We start from the raw sequence: 23,385 nt of genomic DNA, 5'->3' as shown, positions 1-23,385 counted from the left end.
TTCCCCTTATATTAAAACAACAAAAATAAAGAAAAGCTATATGTATATTGTACACCAAAACTCATGTAAATTGATCAAGTAGTTTTGTTTTTAAATAAGAAAATCAAATTTTATAGCAAAACTATTAGAGACAATCTTGCAATGCCGTCTGGAAAACAATGAAAGAGAGATAACTCCAAATAATTAAAACGTGCAAGATTTTTAAAAAGCCATTCTTAATATAAAAAGCCATTCTTAATATAAGAAGACAAGAGGGAGGCAGTGAAAAACTCAAATTTACTTAAAAACGATTTTCTTTATAAAAATAAAACTACTTTATCAATTTACATGATTTTTGGTGTACGATATTTTCTTTGTCACAATTATGTACATCATAAAGATTTTATTTTTAATTTTTGTTTTTTAATATAGGAGGAATGTAGGACAAGGACAAAATCTTATTCTAATGTATTTGATATAAATTATGTTTTTGTTTTTTGTTTTGGTTTACTAGCTCGAGTGTTAACTATTCTGTACTTTTACCAAAATTTTATAGTCCACTTTTGATAAAATTAATTTTGTAAAAAAATTAAACAAAATGAAACAGTTTGAAACAAATAAATAAACTTTGCTCTAGAAATGAATCTTTATTATGAAAGATTACTTGGCCCTTAAAGATGTCGGAGGCCAGAGTGAAATTGTGGGATTGAACCGGAATTGATGAATTAATAATCCAACAAAGCATGGACACGTGCGCACACACACACACACACACACACACTTAGATGAAATGCCCGTCCAATGAGGATATACGTACACAAGCCAAAGCCAATACGCAAACAAATTGTTAAACCAAAATCTTTTCTGTCGTTAAATGATCACAGCTGAGGTACAATTGTCTTCATAAGTTGTCATTCATGTAAGAATAAATGGCACAGTTTATGATTCTCGTAAGGATAAATGGCACATTAATTTTAATTTCCAAATATTAATTGGACACAGCTGTTACATAAACGACTAATGTCTCTTTCACACGGGTAATTCAGAAGAACTTTCCGAAGAATTTCTTCTTGCTCTCTTTCGGGAAACAAGTTTTTCAGTTCTCGATAAAAATTCTGATTTTCTTCTTGTGTGCGAGGTGAAGAATCTAAATAAACATTGTTGCCCTGTCTTGTCCGTGGTCGTCCACGCTGTAAAATTTGGTAGCTGGGTTGGATCTGTGGGGTTTGTCTTGGAGGCACAAATTGAGGCCGATAGTTTGGTCGCAAGCTATAAGAAGGAAAACAGAAGAGAAAAGGATAAGTTTTGCTCTTTCTTTAAAGAAAGGTTAAAAATAATACATAAGAGAGCATTTCAAGAGCAGTTCAATGAAGATTTTTATCTGCTTTTTTTTTTGTTTTTTTTTACAAAAAAAAAGAACTTTCCTATTATAAGAATTATTTCAGATACTTGATATTTTCTTTCAAAAAAATTATATACACAAGGTGCAGACGATGTTTGTTCTACATTTTCAACTACTAATTTATTTAAATGAAAGAAAGACTATATTCCAAATTCCATGATGTTATTCATCTTACCATTTATTCCTTTCAGCATGTTAAAATGTTCAATTCTTAACAGCACCTGTTTCTTAGCGCAGAAACAATCATATATTATGTTAATTTAATTTTCTGCCCTAACTCAAAATCAAATCAAAGATGGTGTATATATTATAAAACACAATTGAAACTACTCTTAACCCTTATCCTCGAGTGGCCTTTGGGCCTTGATAAGTGCCGACTCCCAAGTAAAAAAAAAAAAAAAAAAAAAAAAAAAAACACTACTCTTCCGATTTTTTTGGATTCATGCCCATATTTTTTTCTTTTAAAGTTAATAAATTCTCATTCTTCTTATAAGTCAGGTCGGAAGATATTCCAAAATTGATATAATTATGATTGTTTCTGCGTTACAAACAGGTGCTGTAAATAATTGAAAATTTTTGACATGTTGAGAAAAAATAAACGGTAAGATGAACAACATCTTGAAATTTGGAATATAAATTTTTGTAATTTATTTGTATATGCTCTTTAGTTATATTTAACATACATCGAGCTTTATAAATGAAACGATTGGTATAAATAAAAAATGAAATATAATTGAATAAGCACATTTTTCCCATAAAAATATATATATTTAAATTTCATTGTTAGTGTTGCCTTCATTTCCATTCCATTTTTTTTTTTTTTTCAGAATAATTGATTATGGTTGTATCATTCTACTGCTCCAGAAGCTATCTTCATTCCCGACGCAATCTTCTGCATCCCAAAATGGAAGAGAAACACTAGTAATGTCTCTCACAGAAGAGACATTACTAGTGTTTCTCTAGTTTATCATTATTTTCATGGCAAGTGCTCGAATGAGCTTCAATCTATGGTTCTACCCTGGAAAACATTCATGGCAAACATTCGACTAGCTAAAACCACTATCTGTAATTTTCTTTACTCTATGCTTAAAACTTAACGACAATTCTATGAGCAAAGCTTTTTTCCCCAAAACTGCTTGACCACACTCCCACAGAGCTGCTTCCCAGCTAACTACAACAAGGTCGTTTTCAAGTCTAATGTAAACTAGTTTTTGTTGAACCTTCCTCTTAAATAATTAATTTATACTAATTTCCATCATTGATCAGCATGGCGTTGTTTCACTCTTATCTGTCAGAACAGCAACGTTAAGTCCGGTCAATACTAAATGGGTGACCGTTTGGGAATATTAGGTGCTGTGTGTGCTCTCTGCTTATCTCAGCATTGTTTCTAATCGTACTGGACTTCTTGCCACTGAAATTAAGCAGTGTTGATTTCAGGAGAGGTGTTGCTAATGGATACCTCCTTACAGGAGGTATCCATTGCCTCTCAAGACAAAACGGATAATTGTACTCATTAGGAGTTCTCACATTAGCAATACACATGAAAATATTTAAATGGCTTAAAATATTTCAATATTGGTATATATAGAAAGAGCTTGATAAGCTAAGAAAGAATCTTTTTAAATTTTTTAAATCCAATTAAAATCAAGGAAGTTATGACTATGTTTATGCCTTGCGCGTTTGGATATTTTCCCACCTCGCATTTTGTCACATTTTTTACACTACTTTTTCAGTAAAAATGCTATCTCTTTGTTAAAACACAAGACTAAGCAATGAAATTTACCATATAAGTGTATTTTTGTGCGAGGAATCTGAATATGCTACTGAAAATCTCCAGCAATGAATAGTTTCCAAATAATCTGCAGTAAATGCACATAAATATGTTGTGATTGCTTAAAAATGCCATGTATTCATTAAAAGAAAAGTTAGAAAACTCAAAATTGAATTGTAATGCATTTTATGTGCCAAAAACTGAAATCGTAATCTAGGATTGGTTAAAAATGAATATATTGCAATATTTCTTTGGTATTATTGTAGATTAATACCTTCCATTAACCCCACCCACACCCCATTTGACCACCTCTCCAAAATATGTGATTCTACCTTTATAGACAATTGCATGTGAACAACTTGAAAAACTTTAATAATAAAAGATAAAAAATTATTTTAGAATTTAATGTAAAATGATTTCCCATTTTAAATCATTTTAGTGTTTTAGGGCAGTTACCCTCCCCCCTTTTTCCTATGATAGATAAATCCTGGGTGTTTTTTTGTTTGTTTGTTTTCTAAAAGGCGATTATGTATGGTTTTAAGAGGGTCTTCGTGCAATTATGAGAAGGTAGGGAGGTTGCCACTCTGGATTAATGATAGGGCTAAGGAAAATTATGTGTGAACATCCTGAAAACTTGATAGAAACAAAACAAAAACAATTTTAGAATTTAGAGTGGGGGTTGATTTCACATAAATGTAAAATAATTCACCATTTCAAGATGATCCTAACGTTTTAGGACAGTTGACCAATTTATTTTTTATGGGAGATTAATCATGTCCACTTTTCTTTAAACGTTTTTTACGCTTTTTTGTTTATGCTTATATGAGTTCACAGAGGAAGTTTGTTTAGTGGGGAGCTCTGCCACTTGTACTTAGCGTTATTGTTAAGGCTAAAGGTTTTAGGAGGAGGCTTGCTACTCATACCTAGGATTAGACATAAAATTAAGCGAGTTTTTTTTGTTTTGTTTTTTTTTTGTGTTTCTTTTTTGTTTAAGAGGGTGTTTGATACCCATTTTGAAACTTTACAAGAATTATGATAAACAAAAAAATAAATGTTATTTAAAAAAATGATGTCCCTCTAACAGAAAACATGATGCTTGGAAAAATATCAAGTATTTTTGTCCCACCTATTTAAATATAAAAAAGAAACAAGTTTTTGTTAAAGCTGACAAATTGTTAAAAATTTTGAATTAATGTTATTTTGATTTTTAATTACATTTCATGTCTTTTTCTACCGTTTTTATTTTTTAACTGAGCACCTCCTACAAATATTTAAATATTGATCATTTTAAAAAAATTTTATTTTTAATAATCGGGTAGATTAGTTTCCATTCGATAATAATTTACTGAAAACATTTTTTAAGGACGAAAATTAGAAGTACGTTCGTACACGTGAACCAAAATAATCGTATTTCACATCTTCGCTTCTTCAAATATTTAAAAAAATTTACTACTACCCAATTTTTTAAAAATATTTGTATGGTTGATAACAATAACTAAACATGTAAGAAATTTTTTATAACCAGATTTTCAATTAAAAAAAAATAATCGATGTGGAATAAAAATAAACAACAAAAACAGAACATCTGTTTACGCCATGCTTATCGCTGTTATTACTAATACTACAGAAGTATTGATTCAAATTCATAACGGTTTTTTCGGATATTATGTTTTTAAATTGCTACATACCACTAGAGAAAACACTGTCCAATTATCTTTTTAACGAATAAACATAGTAAAAAGATTGTCTTATTTAATAGTGAGTGTCCAAAGAAAGTTTTTCAAAATTTTCCATACTCATTATTTTGAAATCTTTTTTTTTTTTAATACAACAAAAAAACGAGTGGTCAAATGAATTTCGGACACTCGAAACTATTAAAAATTATATCTCTTTTAGGTAATTTCCAAATTTTATTAAAAAATTCTTAACAGAAACACGGTACGAGTGTTTACAAATAAGGGAGGGTCATTACAAAATCTTACCGAAAATGCTGTTTTATGATGTTCACATTTTTATCACTTTATTTGCTTAAAGCTCTAAAAATATATAATGTATGTTATTACTTATTAATTCATTTGAAAGTATATTCATTTCTGAACAAAACAGTAGTATTTTGAAACTTAAAGTGCTTTGGTTTTTAAAATATGACGATTTTAGCAGAAACCCCTTGAAATCTGATTATCCAAAGCGTTTTATTGGCCATGTGTATTGCTACTCACATGGGTCATCAGTTCGCTGGTGTCTGGGTGACAAATTTTCCCAGATTTCCAGTACTCTTTACCTCTTTCAGTAACATTTGCAAATGAATTTGTGTTATCGTAACAGCTGCCTGCCATTGACTTCTTGTTGGTAGCATCCATTGGAACTTGGGTGGTAATAAGTCTCTCCAAAGTTGCAATCCTCTTTGCACTTGTCCAGTGGAGGTCTGGTTAGTGTTTTCCCCTGTTTATTCATAAAGAAAAACACTGGCCTGGGGTGCATGTCACAAGTTGAGGACGATATGATCATCCACTCTCTCAGAAAAGCTGAAAGTAAGACTCTTTGTTGCCACAGTAGAAACAGTCCTTCTCTACGGTGCTGAGGCATGGACTCTTACAAATGGACTGAAGAAGAGACTGGATGGCTGTTACATACAGATGTTCATGATTACCCTCAATACATTATAGAGGAGCCACACAACAAACCAACAGCTTTATGGTGACCTACCACCAGTATCACTAAAAGTACAGCAGAGAAGGATGAGAGTAGCTGGTCACTGCAGGAGACACGGCGAAGAGGAAGCAAGTAAGCTAGTTCTCTGGATATCAACAGATGGACACCCAAACCGTGGTAGAAGAAAAATGACCTACATAGATAACCTGTTACAGGGCACAGGATTGCAAAGTGTTTAGGACCTGCAAACTGTCATGCGAGATCAAGAAAACTGGAAAAGTCGTGTAGATTCGGTGGTGAAGCATCCTGAAAGGCAACGGAGGTGAGATGAGATTTTTATCTTCCTTGACCATTCACAACTATTTGGTGTGATGCCAGTCAAACTACCTTTTTTGGGGAGAAGGGGGTAATTAATTTAAAATTTGGCAGCTTTAGTATTTTTATTTTATTTTGTTCCAGGTGGTGTTTCTTTCTATCTTTTTGTTTTACTTCTGTTGCAGTTTCCATATGGTTAGTTAGTATTTGCAGCTCTGAGGGTTAGTTTCTGCATTCAAGGGTTTTCTTTAAGATTTCAGCTGTTTTCAACATTACCATCTATCATATAGTCTGTCTTATTTCTTTTTTTTTTCTCTACTTGACCCAAACAAAGAATATTGTCACTGAATCATAAGGAGCTACTGTAGTAGGACCAGATTTATAGTAGAGCAACCTGTGTGGGGAGTTGAACAGCAAGATGTTTTGTTTACATTACATTTAAGTCTCTACATGTTTGCAATATCAAAGAAACTGGGAGCATAGAGGGAATTAAAAAATAAGCGGTCCATGGAAAGAAGTTATTAAAATAGAAAATCTTTTAACATCTAGGGACTTGAACAATTAAGGAGTGGGATTTAGCAGTTAGCTGCGTGGGTCAGGGGTACTTTTATTTAGGGGGTACAAGTGCATTAAATCCAAAGGGGATTGTCGGTTGTCAAATTAGCAACTTTTTACAACATCAAGTTGCACTTATATAGTTGATAAAAATCTACACTTAATTTTTAGCATTTGTTAGCGTATTCTATGTACCAGTAATCAAGGCTAGTAAAAGAAAAAGCAGTTGCAATAAATAGCTTGAAAGATTGTTGAAGAGGTACAATAGGATAATTAAGGGCTGCTAAATTAGAAATTTTTTTACTCCATTTGGTTGAGTTTTTCAAAATTTATTCAACAAAAACCTACACACTGCATTTAACTTAGTCTTATTTGTTTGTTTTTTTAAACAAGTTCATAAAAATATTTTATTTGTGTATAATATAAAAAAAGAAAAAAAAAACAGATTGAAAAGGTAAGGTAGATATGCCCGATTTATAGATAAATAATACTGTCATTTTTGATGGGTACTATGCTAGAAACACTGTCAGCAAATGTTGGCTTTTAAAATTGAGCACACGTCATTGTTTATATTAGGTTTGGTTATTTTGCAGCATATCAAACCTTTTCAGGTTATTTAATGCCAACTCCAGTAATTTTGGTAAAAAGTTTTTATGCTTCAAGTTCTTCATATCTCCAAATATTTATTTATGGTGTTTGGTTTGGTTGTTTTGTTTTACAATATAGCAACCCTTTTCAGGTTATTTAATGAGGAATCTTGTAATTTTGAAAAAAAACTGTTTTATGTTTCAAATTCAAATATTGATTCATAGAGTTTAGTTTGGTTGCTTTGTTTTATGGCATATCAACGCTTTTCAGATTCAATCACTTTGGCAAATGTTTTTATGCTTCAAGTTTTTTTATATATTCACGGTGTTTAGTTTGGTTGCTTTGTTTTATGGCATATCAACGCTTTTCAGATTCAATCACTTTGGCAAATGTTTTTATGCTTCAAGTTTCTTTTATATATTCACGGTGTTTAGTTTGGTTGTTTTGTAGAGAAAAATTGTTGTCTTTGTTTTTTTGATTTTGCAGAACATGATTGAGTTTTGCAAAGGGAAAGGAAAAACAATAACATATTTGCATGGATGATGAAAAGGTGTAGGCGATGTTGATTTGGATGATTTTTTATATACCGCAAACACGAGAAAGAAACTTCAAGCTGTTCATTAAGGGAGTTAGTAAGTTAGTAACATTAGTAATTATTTTTTTGTATCATAACAAACTGATTTTCTTTGATTTAATGCATAAAAAATTTACTTTAAAATTTTTAAAGGCATAAATGTTCATTAAAAACATGTTCCAAATAAGGTTAACAGGTGCTGTAATAGTTTAAGAGATCTTCGAAGGACACAGTAACATTGTGGATTGTTAAATTAGATGTTTTTAATACATCATACTGAGTTTTTCCAAATTGTTTGTATTAATAAGTCACCACTTATCAAGGCGAAAAGCCACTCCAGATAAGGTTTAATGAGATGGATGGATTATCAGTTAAATGATGAGGAATATAATAAGAGGATCAAAAATGATGAATGGAATGAACAAAATTTATGACAAATATTTGTTAATATTGGATTTGAAGACAACTATATTGTACTTTGCAGGAAGTAATCTTGAGGCAACATGTTCCACAGATGAGAAGGTCTTGGAAAGAAACTCTGTTCATGGAAATTCAATCTGATGTTAGGCACATGGAAAAAGAAAAGTACTTTGCAGTTGTGGAAATAAGGCGAGTTCTTACAGTGAATGCTTTATGGTATTGTGCAATTCAGCATTCAACTTTGCGTTTTGTTTGTTTGCTTTTTTTTTATTTTGTTTTTTTTTTAGATAAGTTCATCCAACTAATTATTGTCACATTTTTAAATAAATTTTCAAATAATCCCATTATATTTTTCATGGGTACTACTAATGAGTGCCGTTATTTTTTGTTTTGTTTTGTTGTTAGACAAAGGGTCTAGATTTTCAATTCCTGTTTGTACAGGTTTTGTTTTTTGAACTTTGAAATTCAATAATATTTGTTTTTCCTAAGTCATAGAGTTTCTTTTTTTTTGTTCATACTTTAATCCTCTGAGTGATCTCCTCTTCACGTCTTCAAATCATACAATAATTTCCCAGTTTCTGTACACAATCCTTTGCATTATCACTGTATTCTGTAAGATCTTTTAAGCCAAACTAATTGGGTAGTAGATGGCAGACAAAGCAAATGTTGCATTGTATGGTCCTCTCCTCCACATTCACAGATGGTTGGGTCAGTTTTGTAGCATCAAATGGCCATAGCAGATTTTGATCACTCCATTCTTGTTCTCAGGCAGTTGAATGATCTCCACTGAAACTATGGTACTTCTGAGGCAAAAGAGAGGGCTTCAGAAAAGAGGAAATTTCATAACAAGCCGCGCGTGCGTGGTACCCCTCTGGTGCAGCATGTGAGATGACATGATAAAAAATTGTGAAGAAATGATGACTGTTAGAAGTGTGAAGGACCAAAGAACAATGGCCTCCACATTTTGGCCAACGTTTAGGAAAATCTAATAAATGGATTAAACACTAGGTGTCAAAAAGTGTCAATTTGGACCATTTTGGGGCATTTTTGATCTCCTTTGAGCCCTTGGGGACACCGAATCTCAGTGTAAATGGATAACGGTGCAGTTTCAGGCCTTAACACATGTATATTTTAGTTGACCACCGTGAAAAACTACTATATAGTCAGACATATCAAGTTTTTGTTGAGAAATATGAAAAGAGAGCTACAAAAAGGGGCGTTTCTAGCACTACAAGTCCCCGGGGGCGTGAATTTTGCCAGGGTCACCCATACTGGATTTATATTAAGAACAATGGGCTCCACATTTTGGCCACGTTTCAGAAAAATCTAACGGATGGATCAAAAGTTATGGGGCAAAACACATCATTTTTGGCCATTTTGAGGCATTTTTGATCTGTTTTGAGCCCCTGGTGACACATGAAGTTTTGCAAAAAAAAAAAAAAAAAAAAAAAAAAAAAAAAAAATTTTTTTTACTGTGCACCTATTTAATAAAATACAATTTGTGGCAAAATTTCAGGAAAAAAACTAATGAACAGTTATCTGGCAATCATCCAGACTAATGGATGGACGCATGGACACCATTGAAAACATAGGTCCCTCTCCGATAAATCGAGGAACCAATAAGGAGATGAAGGTGGGGGAGGGGGTTATTCTATAGTTTTTCAATCAACAGCTGTAGTTTCATTTCTTCCTAAGAAATGGGTGATATAGGAGGGAGATCAGAGAGAAACTCTTTGCATACACTGGACCTTTGCCTGTTTTGAGAAAAGCAACAATTCTGTTTCATTCATGATGCAAAATGCACAAACACATACAGAGGTGGTTATTTAATGATCAGTGAAAAGTTTTTTCAGTCTTATTTTATTTAAGAATTATTGAAATTAGGTTTATTTTATTTAAGAATTATTGAAATTAGGTTTATTTTATTTAAGAATTATTGAAATTAGGTTTATTTTATTTAAGAATTATTGAAATTAGGTTTATTTTATTTAAGAATTATTGAAATTAGGTTTATTTTATTTAAGAATTATTGAAATTAGGTTTATTTTATTTAAGAATTATTGAAATTAGGTTTATTTTATTTAAGAATTATTGAAATTAGGTTTATTTTATTTAAGAATTATTGAAATTAGGTTTATTTTATTTAAGAATTATTGAAATTAGGTTTATTTTATTTAAGAATTATTGAAATTAGGTTTATTTTATTTAAGAATTATTGAAATTATTGAAAACACTTTTTGCGCTCTCTTTTTTTTTTTTAAGACTTAACGAAATAAATAAGACTAAGCTGTCACAATTTTTAAAAACCGTTTGGAGATAGGAAATCATCCTTCCAAAACCTGGGAAACCAGACCAGTTTGCATTTCTAAAATTAAAAAATTGAAATTGAATTGTAGCTGGGATGGTTGCAGCATTGACTTTCGAACAAATACGATGCTGTTGGGTTTTGGCCAGTGACTTGAGCACCAGTTACTTGCTTAGTCCAGTGATATTATGATTGAAAAAACAATATTAAGATTGTATCCTATTTTTCATCATCCACTGTTGAAGAACTTCGGTTGTTTTGTATCATGGATCAACCTCAAATAAGAGAAAAATATTAAATTGGATTAAAAACTATCAGATTAAAATTACCTTTTTTTTGGAGTGGAATTTCCCTCTTTTGGGCTTTTTCGTAAAAAATCATCAAGCATGGGTCCATCCCTTCCTAACGGATCTTCTGGTAGCATAAAATTGTCCTTTACAAACGTATACATAAGTAACCTGAAATGAAAAAATTAAAAAAAAAAAAAATTCATACAAGTGTACAAACCTCCATTCAAATAACAGACAAAAATAATTATGCTTTGCTAGTGTTTACACTCATATTTATATGTATATAGAACAACGGCTAAGTTGGTGAAGTTAAAAAAAGAAATGGAATAAAAAACATCTCAAACGAAAGAAAAAGAAAAACGAAAGAAAGAAAAACGAAAAGAAAAACGAAAGAAAGAAAAACGAAAAGAAAAACGAAAGAAAGAAAAACGAAAAGAAAAACGAAAGAAAGAAAAACGAAAAGAAAAACGAAAGAAAGAAAAACGAAAAGAAAAACGAAAGAAAGAAAAACGAAAAGAAAAACGAAAGAAAGAAAAACGAAAAGAAAAACGAAAAGAAAAACGAAAAGAAAAACGAAAAGAAAAACGAAAAGAAAAACGAAAAGAAAAACGAAAAGAAAAACGAAAAGAAAAACGAAAAGAAAAACGAAAAGAAAAACGAAAAGAAAAACGAAAAGAAAAACGAAAAGAAAAACGAAAAGAAAAACGAAAAGAAAAACGAAAAGAAAAACGAAAAGAAAAACGAAAGAAAGAAAAACGAAAAGAAAAACGAAAGAAAGAAAAACGAAAGAAAGAAAAACGAAAGAAAGAAAAACGAAAGAAAGAAAAACGAAAGAAAGAAAAACGAAAAGAAAAACGAAAGAAAGAAAAACGAAAAGAAAGAAAAACGAAAAGAAAAACGAAAGAAAGAAAAACGAAAAGAAAAACGAAAAAAACGAAAAGAAAAACGAAAAAAACGAAAAAAACGAAAAGAAAAACGAAAGAAAGAAAAACGAAAAGAAAAACGAAAGAAAGAAAAACGAAAAGAAAAACGAAAGAAAGAAAAACGAAAAGAAAAACGAAAGAAAGAAAAACGAAAAGAAAAACGAAAGAAAGAAAAACGAAAAGAAAAACGAAAGAAAGAAAAACGAAAAGAAAAACGAAAGAAAGAAAAACGAAAAGAAAAACGAAAGAAAGAAAAACGAAAAGAAAAACGAAAAGAAAAACGAAAGAAAGAAAAACGAAAAGAAAAACGAAAGAAAGAAAAACGAAAGAAAGAAAAACGAAAAGAAAAACGAAAGAAAGAAAAACGAAAAGAAAAACGAAAGAAAGAAAAACGAAAAGAAAAACGAAAGAAAGAAAAACGAAAAGAAAAACGAAAGAAAGAAAAACGAAAAGAAAAACGAAAGAAAGAAAAACGAAAAGAAAAACGAAAGAAAGAAAAACGAAAAGAAAAACGAAAGAAAGAAAAACGAAAGAAAGAAAAACGAAAAGAAAAACGAAAAGAAAAACGAAAAGAAAAACGAAAAGAAAAACGAAAAGAAAAACGAAAAGAAAAACGAAAAGAAAAACGAAAAGAAAAACGAAAAGAAAAACGAAAGAAAAACGAAAGAAAGAAAAACGAAAAGAAAAACGAAAAGAAAAACGAAAAGAAAAACGAAAGAAAGAAAAACGAAAGAAAGAAAAACGAAAGAAAGAAAAACGAAAGAAAGAAAAACGAAAGAAAAAAATCCTTCAACCCGAAAATTAACAGCTTTGACTATTCTTGTAATGACCTGTTCTTTGTTTATTGCAGTGTAATGCTGATACTGTGCAATTTTTGTAAGTCCACCCTCCCAGGTTTTGTTTTCTCTCCTTCAGAAGGTGTTAGTTTGTTAATCGCCTGAGGCGCTTCTGTCAGGGAATGCTGATAGTGTTAAAAAGGCATCTTTTGCAGGGGTCAGAGTGATCGTCTTCTGTAGTGCTGACTTTTCAATTCACCTTTCCGACCCTAGTGTCAGAGTTCTCATGGAGGTAGAGAACTAAATACCCAGGTTAGAAAGAAGAAAAAAATTTCTTTTTAAAGAATTTCAATCAATACATTTCATGGACATTCATTACCGTCATATTAGAAAGATTTCCAAAGTTTACAATATAAAGATGAATAAAAAATATTTTTTAAAAAATGCATAAATTTCTTTATATTTATCTCCCCTTACTCAGTGCCACCTAACATTTTAACAGTTCTTGGTAAACTGATTAGCTTCTTTTTTTATGCAAACACAATGATATCATGTTGAAATATTTTATCTATATTTCGACTTTATCAACTATTTCATAGGGTTTTTGCATGTTCAGATATTTTAAATTCATCTCCTTTCTACTTATAATGAGAAGGAAACCTGAATCAGACCCTGTAAAAGGGAGTAAGTGACGTGTGTGTTGTACAAGAACACAGCACTGCCATCCATTTGTAACCTACATTGAGCAATGTTTCTGATTAAAGGTAAAGAAAATGCTGTTGCTTAAGTTGACTGTTAGCTATACATGGAGATGACCTAAAAAAAAAAAGAAAAAATATTTTTCCTCTATCTTTGTTATTAATACTATGTCACTAATAAGGGTGCTTATATAGATTAACATTATTCACTCAACCTTTGGAATCTGTCCTATCAGCAGGTGCATAATACCAAGACTGCCATTTGGTGGAAACCATGCAGTAATTTCTAATGGAGTTTCTTGATCATTTATTAATGAAAATTGCTATGACTTTTTTTTTAAATAGCTTACAAAGATGCTGCTTATTATGTTTTGTCTTTTAATCCATCTATGGATCTCTTTCACAAAATTTTTCCAATTCAACATAAAAAGCTTGAAAACAAAAGATAAGATTAAATCCAGTTCTCCAATTTCTAGCATGAATACTTAATATTAGATCTCCTTTTCCAACATTAGGGGTTAATGTTCCAACCTTTTAGAGGTTGAAATATATATACACAAGACCAAGCTGGACCAATTCTTTTTATGTGAAATTTACATAAGCCATCTGCTTCTACTGATAATTTTAGGAGGTTATTAAAATATGACATCAAAACTTGACCATCAAGATAATTAAGGACATGGAATTTGTCCTTACATTAAGGGTAGCATTTCATGTGGCAGGAACATCTGTAGGCTACAAATTATCCTATGCGTTTTTCAGTGACATCACACCAGATTCATCTTTATCCTCTATTGTCCACACAATGAGGGAGCTATCTTTGAGCATCTCTGTTCATTAGCAAGTTCAATGGCTAATCAACTCAAGACAAATGATGTAAAGACGTTTTAATGAACTTACTCGCATACTTTATGATTATAGACACTTTGGAAGTACTTAATATACTTAAAAAAACTGTTTAAGCGTTACCTTAAGGAGAAGTGCTTTCCAACACCCTAGAAAACATCATCAGTATGCCCTGTATTTAAGAATTCAGGTGAAAAGTCATCTACCTCTCAGTACAGACCAATAAGTCTCCTGTGTGTCATGAGTAAGTTGTTGGAATCCATATTAAATAAAGAAGTAGTCAACCACCTCAACAGAAACAACCTTCTTAGTGACACGCAATATGGTTTCCGTTCTGCAAGATTTACAGCAGATGTGCTAACAGTTATATCACACAGGATTAGTGAATCTCTTGACAAAGGTTTCCTTTCTAGGGCAATTGCTCTTGACATATCGAAGGCCTTTGATAAGGTATGGCATAAGGGTCTACTTCACAAGATTTCCAGCTACGGTATTACTGGAAATGTTTTCTCAATCATTAAATCATTTCTCTCCGATGGGTTCATAAGAGCAGTGGTTAATGGGCAGAAATCAGAGGCCCACAGTATTAATGCTGGAGTCCTTCAGGGGTCCATCCTGGGTCCAACTCTCTTCCTAATCTACATCAATGATCTCCCAAAACACATACTTAAATCATTCGTTGACATCTATGCTGATGACACGACCATCTATGGCAACACATCAAAGGCCGTAAATGACAAAGTTCTCTCTAATTCTCTCTCCTCTGATCTTGAGCACGTGGTACAATGGGGGAAGAGGTGGCTGGTTACTTTTAATGCATCCAAAACCAAGCTTCTATATTGACATCATCAACGCTCTGATCCCCAGCTAGCATCAATTGAAATGGATGGCTCTCATCTTGGAGAGGCTCCATGTTTTGACAGGCTTCTGGGTTTGACCTTTACTCCTTATCTAAAATGGAACACATACATCAAATCTGTTGCCAGGGACGCTGGGAAAATGGTGGGATCCTTCTACCGCTCCAAAAGATATCTCACTACTGATGCAATTCTCTATCTTTATAAAAGCCAAGTACGTCCAAGGATGGAATACTGCTGCCACATCTGGGCAGGAGCTGCTAAAAACAGCCTATCCTGCCTTGACAGAGTACAAAATAGACTTTGTGGCTTAGTGGGGGATGCCCTTTTCTCTTCCCCGCAACCTCTCTCCCACAGAAGAGACGTTGCAAGCCTGTCTTTGTTTTATCGCTATTTCCATGGCAAGTGCTTGTCTGAGCTCCAATCTCTCGTCCCCCCTTGCCAATCTTTCACGAGAAACACCCGTCTGGCTGAAACTACTGTCAATAATTTTCCCCACTCTTTATCTGTGCCTAAATCCGAACGTAGATTCCATGAGCAAAGCTTCTTTCTTAGAACTGCACGCCAGTGGAACTCTGCCGCTTGCCTGTTTCCCACCTGACTACAACTTCGATGTCTTCAAGTCCAACATAAACAAACTCCTGACAAACCGCCCCCTTAAGTAAGACACTATCAAAACCCCCAATACTAATGATTACTACAATACTATCTCATTGATTACTGTACACGCAATAACCCTTATCCCTGAGTGGCCTTCGGGCCTTGATAAGTGGTGACCCCCATGTAAAAAAAAAAAAAAAAAAAAAAGTAATTTGTCCTTCTTAAGGTGCATATTGTTCAACTTTGGAATCTTTATATCGAACGCCATTTCAAACAGAACTATTTATTTAATGAAAGGATGTAAATTATTCGTAGTCCATCAGCTTATAGTCCAGATGTAAATTTAAGAAAACTGGTAAGAGTTATTTCCCTTTCACTGTAACTTGTTTAAAATGTATTTAAAAATAGATTTGCAAGGGTTATTTTGTACAGTATAAGAATACGAATATCGCTTCTAGTGAGCACAGTTTTGAGTGGTACAAGACATCAGCAGTTAACAATCTTCTTTATCAGTTATTGTGTAACATCTGGACAGTTCAAAAGATGGTTTCATAAATTTTCCAAAAGTATAAAGAAATACCATACCACTCAATACTAACCTTAAATGTAGACATTAAAAGAAAATACAATTATATACAAAAAACCTTCAACAATTATAAAGAAAATTTTTCAACTGCCCACTGTCCTAGACAAGGGGTCTCTAAAGTTTTCGAACAGGGAGCCACATTACTGACTTTATAGAATTACGCGAGTCAAAAAGTGTATTTAAAAAAAAAGACCTAGACATGTTATACTGTTTCGTTAATTAACTTTGCTTTTTAGTGAAACTGATTCTCCCAAACTTCATTCTTTTAATGAAGAAAAAGTAAAACTACCATACTATTTTCACACATTTTCATTTTAAAATTTTTTACTCAATATTTTTACATTTTCCATAAAAGCTCTGCAGACTGGATTAAAGATATTGGCAGGCCGGAGCTGGCCCACAGTTTGTAGTTTGTCTAGACTATTCTTGAGAGTCCAATATCTAAACTTCTCAGTCACCATTCACTAATGTATAGTGTATTGTCAACACATCTGGGCTGGTGTACCAACCACTAGCTTCTCATTTTTGGACAGGGTACAAAAAAGAAATTCTAACCTAATCGCTCTTGTCACACCAATCTTGCATACCTGTGCTCGTTTCACAAGTACTTCAACAAAATGGGCTTCAATGAACTTCCTGCGCTTATTCCACCCCCTCAATGTAAATACTCCCAACCCACCTGATTAGCAACAAATCCCATCCCTTCATTGCAGTGTACCCCCCACCCACCAGATTCCAGAAGATTTTCATTTTAATAACTTCTTTCTTCAAAACTCTTAGCTTTGGAATTCCTTTCATGCTCTTTCAAGTGCACTAAGATGCAAAAAATTAAATATAATATGAACAAACATCTGGTTGACCAAGTTTCCACTCAAAATCATCATCATACTATTCAATTTGACATCCATTTTATATGATGGCATTTGTTGGATGGTTTTCAGAAATTGATTTCCAAACTAACCTTTTTCTGGCTAAAACTTTATCTCTCTTTCTCTTATGTTAATCCTTATAACTTTCTACCATAGTTTCCTTCACCTTCCTTTGTGAACTGACCTTGCTACTTCAACTGTTCTACATCTACTAACCAAAGAATTTTCAATTTTTTCAACATGGCCATTTCATTAAAGTCTACTCTTCTGCACATATCTTATACTGTTCAGATTTAATTTTTCTCTGAAGTTATCTAATCATTAAGACTCACATTATACATCTAATTTCTCTCCATGCAACACATGTCCTCAATCCTCACTGACCAGGTTTTATTTTAATACATCATTACATTGTATAGACATGTCTGATAGATTCTTTCCTAGGTCGACAATGATAACACTGTTGGTTAATAATGTTAGGTTACCCTCTTTTTAAATCTGGCCCCCATCACACTAGTCTCTTATGCTTCAATAGAAAAAGTTTAACAATAAATAATGAAATTACTTAAATAATCAAAGATTAATCATTTTAAATAACAGTTTACAAACTTACCGTTTTTCAACAATTTCTTTCCAGCTAGGTTTTTCCTGCATCAAATCTCTGTACTGATCGTTTGATACAATTATACCATCTTCTCTTTCAGCAAGGCTTAATATAAACCTAAATAGAAAATTAAAAAGACATTGAAAACATACATAGGATGTCTAATCCTGAAAAGATCATTCCTTTTCAAATTAATAAACTCAGAAAGTACTCGACTGAACTCCACTCTATGGTCTCCCCTTACCAAACTTTCACAAAAAAACACTACTAGTTACAACCACTATATATGATCTTCCCCACTATCTTTGCCTAAATCTAAGCGCGGATTTCATGAACTAAGCTTTCCTAGAACTGTCCACCTTTGGAACACTCTTCCTCTGGCATGCTTCCCAATTGAACACAACATGGTAGCCTTCAGATCCAATGTAAACAAATTCCTGTTAAGTCATCTCCATAAATAATCAAATTCTACCCCATTTACACTAATAGTGATTAATATAGCACCACCTTACATTCATTAACCTTTATCCTCGAGTGGCCTTTGGGCCTTGATAAGTGGTGCCGTTAAAGTGAAAAAATAAGTACAAAAGATGTATTTAGAATCCTTATATATATTTCAATTCAGTATGCCTGCAAATTGGTTATGCTAAAAAAAAATAATAAAAAAAAAAGATTCTTGTCCTGAATTCTCTTTATATTAAAAAAACAAAAATAAAGAAAAATCTGCAACAAAACAAAAATATCATATTCCAAAAATCATTAATTGATCAAGTAGTTTTATTTTTAAATAAGAAAATCAAGTTTTATAAGTAATCAAAGAGTAGCTATTTTGTCCGCCATTTTGAAAGCAATCTATAAAAAAACAAAAAAAAAAAAAAAAACAAAGGAAGATAACTAAAAATTCAAACTTGTGAGAGTTTTGTTGTCATGCCTAGTAATCCTCATTCATCACAAAATTTTCTTCATAAAAATAAAACTGCTTGATCAATTGATGTGATTTTTGGAATATGATATTTTTGTTTTATCAAGGGTATGTACATCATACATTTTTTATTTAATTTTGTTTTATAATATAAGGGTAATTCTCAACAAGAATCAAAAATACTTTAATTTTCATTCACTTGAGGTCACCAAAAAACAAATTACTGCATGGTTAAACAAAAACTACTTTCCATAAACACATTTAACAAACTACTTCTTTTCATACAATTCCATGTTTAAAAAAACACTGAAACTATGCCAAACAGTATGTTACCAATTTTTTTTATATATACTATTCCTATTATATTGAAGCAGTTTCAAAAGTTTGTGCATGAATTAGAGTGAGGGGGAAAATTCAAAGTAGAGATGTATTCAAAATGTAAAGTAACTGAGAAAGTTTTTAAAAAATAAACACTTTAAAAATTTTTTCTTATCAATGGCATCTGTGCAATGTTGACAACACGTTACCTCTACTAAATAGATTATGTTTTCAATTAAATTTATCACCATGGTTATTTAAGTACAGCCTAGCATTCATATAGCTTGAGCAAGCATCACTGAATTTTGTAAAAATATGTCACGCTTAAGAACTGATTTAATTCAGGGATATCTAGGTCCACAGTCAAGATGACAAATCAAGTGAAAGTCACATATTCAGTGATAACTTTGGTTCTATTCATTTTACAGACTTGCTACTTGATCCATATTGTAGCATTTTGCATAATCTTAACCTTTGACATTGAAAAAGTTCAGTCAGAAAATTTTGATAGAGTTACAACTTTTAATTTTTCTAAATTTAATGTTTACTCTTTTGATAACAGTAATGACAATGAAAAATTGCAGTCTGATCAAATAGCTTGGGAGTTATACATATTTCCATAGCATAACTCAGGGAAACTACATACAATATGGAGAAATAAGACTCGAATAAGACTTTGGCAGATTCTTACACTTTAAGTGAAGGCATGAAGTTTCATAACTAATTTATGTTCTTGTTTTAAAATATTTCTTATTCATTGGAAAAAAAAAAAAAAAAAAAGAATTTTGTTTTTTTAAATCACATTGCAAATTTATCAAGAAATCCAAAAGTATTAGATTTTTATCTGTAATTGTTTCATTGTTTTAATTTTACCAAAGTTTGAGTTGGTTTCAAATACAAAAATATTTGGGTTTTTTTAGCTCAATATTTGAAAAAAAAAAAAAAAAAAAAAAAAAATCTCTAATTATGACCTTAAAACTCATCCAGTGGTGAGACCCCATTTGGGGGCTATGGAGCATGTGAAGTTGCCCGTTGGTTACCATTGCTCCCAGGTCCATTTTGGCCTAGAGTGGTAATTCCCTTGACAATTCCTCCTTCAGAAAAAGCCAGTTTAACCAACCTAGGATGAATGCCGTACAACAACAACTTAAAAAGGCTAAAATTACAGAATATATTTTAATTATAAACAAGTTCCAGTTTTATTGAACTGAAAGCCAAAGTGGATTTGTTGCTGTCTCTTATCTATATATTAATACGATAGCATGTGTGTTATTTTCTGTGTCATGCTTACATCCGGGTCGTTTGTTATGTACTTCCATTTTTTGTCATAAATAATTTTACTAAGAATTCTTTATAAGTTTTGGTTTCGATTATAGTCGATAGCACTCAAGTCATCTATTTTTTTTTATAAATAATTTTATCAAGAATTCTTCATAAGTTTTGGTTTCGATTATGGTTGAAGGAACTCAAGTTATATATATTTTCCTAAGTTTTTATTTCGGTTTCGATTCAAGCTAATGCACCTAAGTCATATGGATATAGTTTTTTTTATTTTTGAAATCACAACTTTATAATATATAAAAAAAAAATAAATAAATAAAAAAAATAAATAAATTTTTTTAAAAATCGATAGAACATTGGAAATGGCTGAAAAAAAAAAAAAAAAAAAAAAAAAAAAGACCCCTCTGATAAAACCTAGCTCAGTTGACCTCCAAATAAGGAGTAATTACTTTTAAATTTTAGATATTAATTATCCAGGGCAACACTGATCAAGAATATATCAATGTCGTGGGTGTTTCTAGTTTTTTTATTTTTTGTTTTTTTTTTACATTTAGCTGGACATAAAAACAAATACACAGACAACTGCACTTTGTATAATAGATAATTATAAAATATCTATTAAATTCTAACAGAAAACTTCCAACTTCTTAGAAATACTTGTTAAAAACCGAAAGTTGAATAGATTTACCATTTACAGTATTTGATAAGGTTCTGGTAATGACCTTTATTCTTAACTTGAAATGGAATATTTCCATCAAATCCATTGCCAAGATCACTGGGAAAATGGTTGAATCTTTCTGCTGCTCCAAAAAGGAATCTCACTTCTGATACATCCTAAGATGGCATACTGTTGCTATATCTGGAGAGTTGCTGCTCAAAGCACCCTATTCTGCCTTGGCACGATACAAAACAGATTTTGTAGTCTAATGGGTAATATCTTCTCTCTACTACCTCTGTGAAAAAGATGTTGTCTTACTCTATCATTATTTTCATGGCAAGTGTTCAGCTGAGGTTCAATCTACAATCGCCCATCTCCCGGCAAAACATTCACAACCAAAAGTCATCTAGCTACAACTGCTGTCAACAATTTTCCTTTCTTTCTCTCTGTGCCGAAAACTAAACGAAAATTACATGAGCAAAGTTCCTTTCCTAGAATTACCCATCTGTGGAATAAAATATTGCAAGGCTGCTTCTCAGCTGATTGCATCATTGCCATTTTCAAGTCCAATGTGAACAAATTTTTGTTGAACCATTCTTTTAAATAGTTAGATTCTATCAAACTTCCACCATCATTACCAATCATCGTGTTGCCTCACGGTCTATCCGACACTTATTAACCTTTATCCTTAAGTGGCCTTTGGGCCTAGATAAATGGTGATTCCTAATAAAAAAAAAAAAATAAAAAAAAACATACCTGTCATCATAGCAGTTAATTAATTTTCCTTGAAGTTTCCTTGAAGGTGTAAAAGCAAGATGGCCGTCCTCTTTAAGTTGACACAAAATCTCTTGATCCAGTATTACATTAGTTGGGCTCGGAGCACAAAGTTTGTGTTGAGGTACAAATACCATCACACTGTGACCTCGTTGCACAAAATAGTTTACAGCTATTTGAATACCTTTACAAGAAAATTTTCCATTGCCATGCCTACAAAATGGATAGACAAAATAAAAACAGAAAAATCATTCAAATTTAGATTGCTTGCAAAATTTTAAATCTTTAGAAAGATTTTTAAAAAAAGGCATAAATTTCTTGTGTGCATCATTTTAAAAAAGTTCCGTATTTCTATTACTACAAAGGTTGTTCCAAAAGTAAGGCCTCCTACTTTTTCACACAAAAACTAAAACATTGAAGAGTTACAAAAACGGGAGTGATACCATTAAAACGAGTGACCTTTTGTGCCTGGGAATTTATTTTTTCTACATGATCACCATTCTCAATGCACTTCTGCCAGCCTCTTTTGACGTCTCAGTTGTAAAAGTTCAGAGCGGACTTTGTCACTCACATCTGTCAGCACTCTGAAATCGATGAAAACATTTCCCAACTGGGATGACATCAACTACATCGAATCCATAAATGTTCAACAAGCACCGGTGAATGTTGATTGTTTAAATTTTTTCTGCATGCAAGAATCAATGACGCATCTTTGCTTCTGATGAATGTCCATGACTGGGCTTGCTTTATAGAGTCTCACACGGTCAATATCTGCAACAGAGATGACACTTTCAGGTTATGAATGCATAAATTCAGTCATCATAACAATGCAATTTGCAATCCTCTCTGATCCTTATGAGCACAATAAAAAAAATAGGAGGCATTACTTTTGGAATGTCCTTCATCATAGTCAGAATAGTTAAGAAAGACATGCATCTTTCAATTGGGTTTTGCTATACACCATTTCTTACTAAGTTTTTTTAATAAGATTTCCAAAGATAAATAACTTGGAATTCATTTTACCCAGAAACAAAATTCAACATTTGGACAGAAAGAACAAAAAAAAATTTATGTTTCTGAATTTTTTGAGACGAGGATTGATAATTTGTATTATTCAGACTACTGTTCTCATCCTAGGCGTTATTTTCACGTTTTCGTTGATCACTCTCCAAATTCTTCAGATGTTTATTGTCAAACTCAGGGAATCTTTCTGTTGAACTTGGAAATCTGCACAGAATTTCAAATGGAACCCTTTATTAAAAGGTAGCATTCTCAGGTTCCATCAGTCATAACAAAGCAGAAGTCTTAAATAATTCGCAATTATATTCAGAGTATCGCCTGTATGAAAGATTGAACCTTCAACCTCCAGAAGTAGGTCATCTATAACTGAAGTCTACCTAGTAGCTCATCCATTATGCCAACTGATTTTGTAGATAATTCTAGCATGAGTTTGACAAGAAACACCTGAAGACACTTGGACATTACAATTATGAGAACAATATTCCAAAAATATTGTTCAGAAAATTAAACTATCAATAAAGGATTTTCAAAACTAAATCTATACAATTGCATTTTTTTTTTTAATAAACCTAGCAGTTGCCTAGCATTACACGGTAGTAAAATAAGCTTAACAGGGCTCTACATTGCAAGTAAAACAGTCGCATTTGCGAGTGATTTTTCAAAGTGTCAACTAGAAATAATAAAACGCTCATCTTTCGGCAATTGTTTTTTTCACCGACAATCTTCCCAAGCTCATTACTGAGTAAAGAATGTCTTTTCTATCTTTATTTTTTTTCATATATAAAATGAGCGAAGTCAAATT

The 23,385-nt window shown here is 31.9% G+C and overlaps 1 protein-coding gene across 1 annotated transcript in view; it reads right to left on the bottom strand.

The window, feature by feature from the left end:
* Window positions 1-601: 601 nt before the first annotated feature.
* LOC145277619 (uncharacterized) overlaps window positions 602-23,385 on the bottom strand; it is a 36,731-nt gene continuing 13,947 nt past the window's right edge. Inside the window, exons 3-6 of the mRNA XM_080129154.1 lie at window positions 21,546-21,776; window positions 17,620-17,727; window positions 10,891-11,019; window positions 602-1,248 (exon numbers count right to left, since the gene is read on the bottom strand). Coding sequence (XP_079985280.1) covers window positions 954-1,248; window positions 10,891-11,019; window positions 17,620-17,727; window positions 21,546-21,776 — 763 coding nt within the window. The 3' untranslated portion in view covers window positions 602-953. The remainder of the gene's footprint in view (window positions 1,249-10,890; window positions 11,020-17,619; window positions 17,728-21,545; window positions 21,777-23,385) is intronic.

Source organism: Euprymna scolopes, chromosome 6, assembly GCF_053919585.1.
Source record: "Euprymna scolopes isolate OS-2025 chromosome 6, ASM5391958v1, whole genome shotgun sequence".
NCBI classification, from domain to species: Eukaryota; Metazoa; Mollusca; class Cephalopoda; order Sepiida; family Sepiolidae; genus Euprymna; species Euprymna scolopes.
The sequence above is the reverse complement of the archived record's forward strand: the minus strand, read 5'-3'. Positions and strand labels throughout refer to the sequence as shown.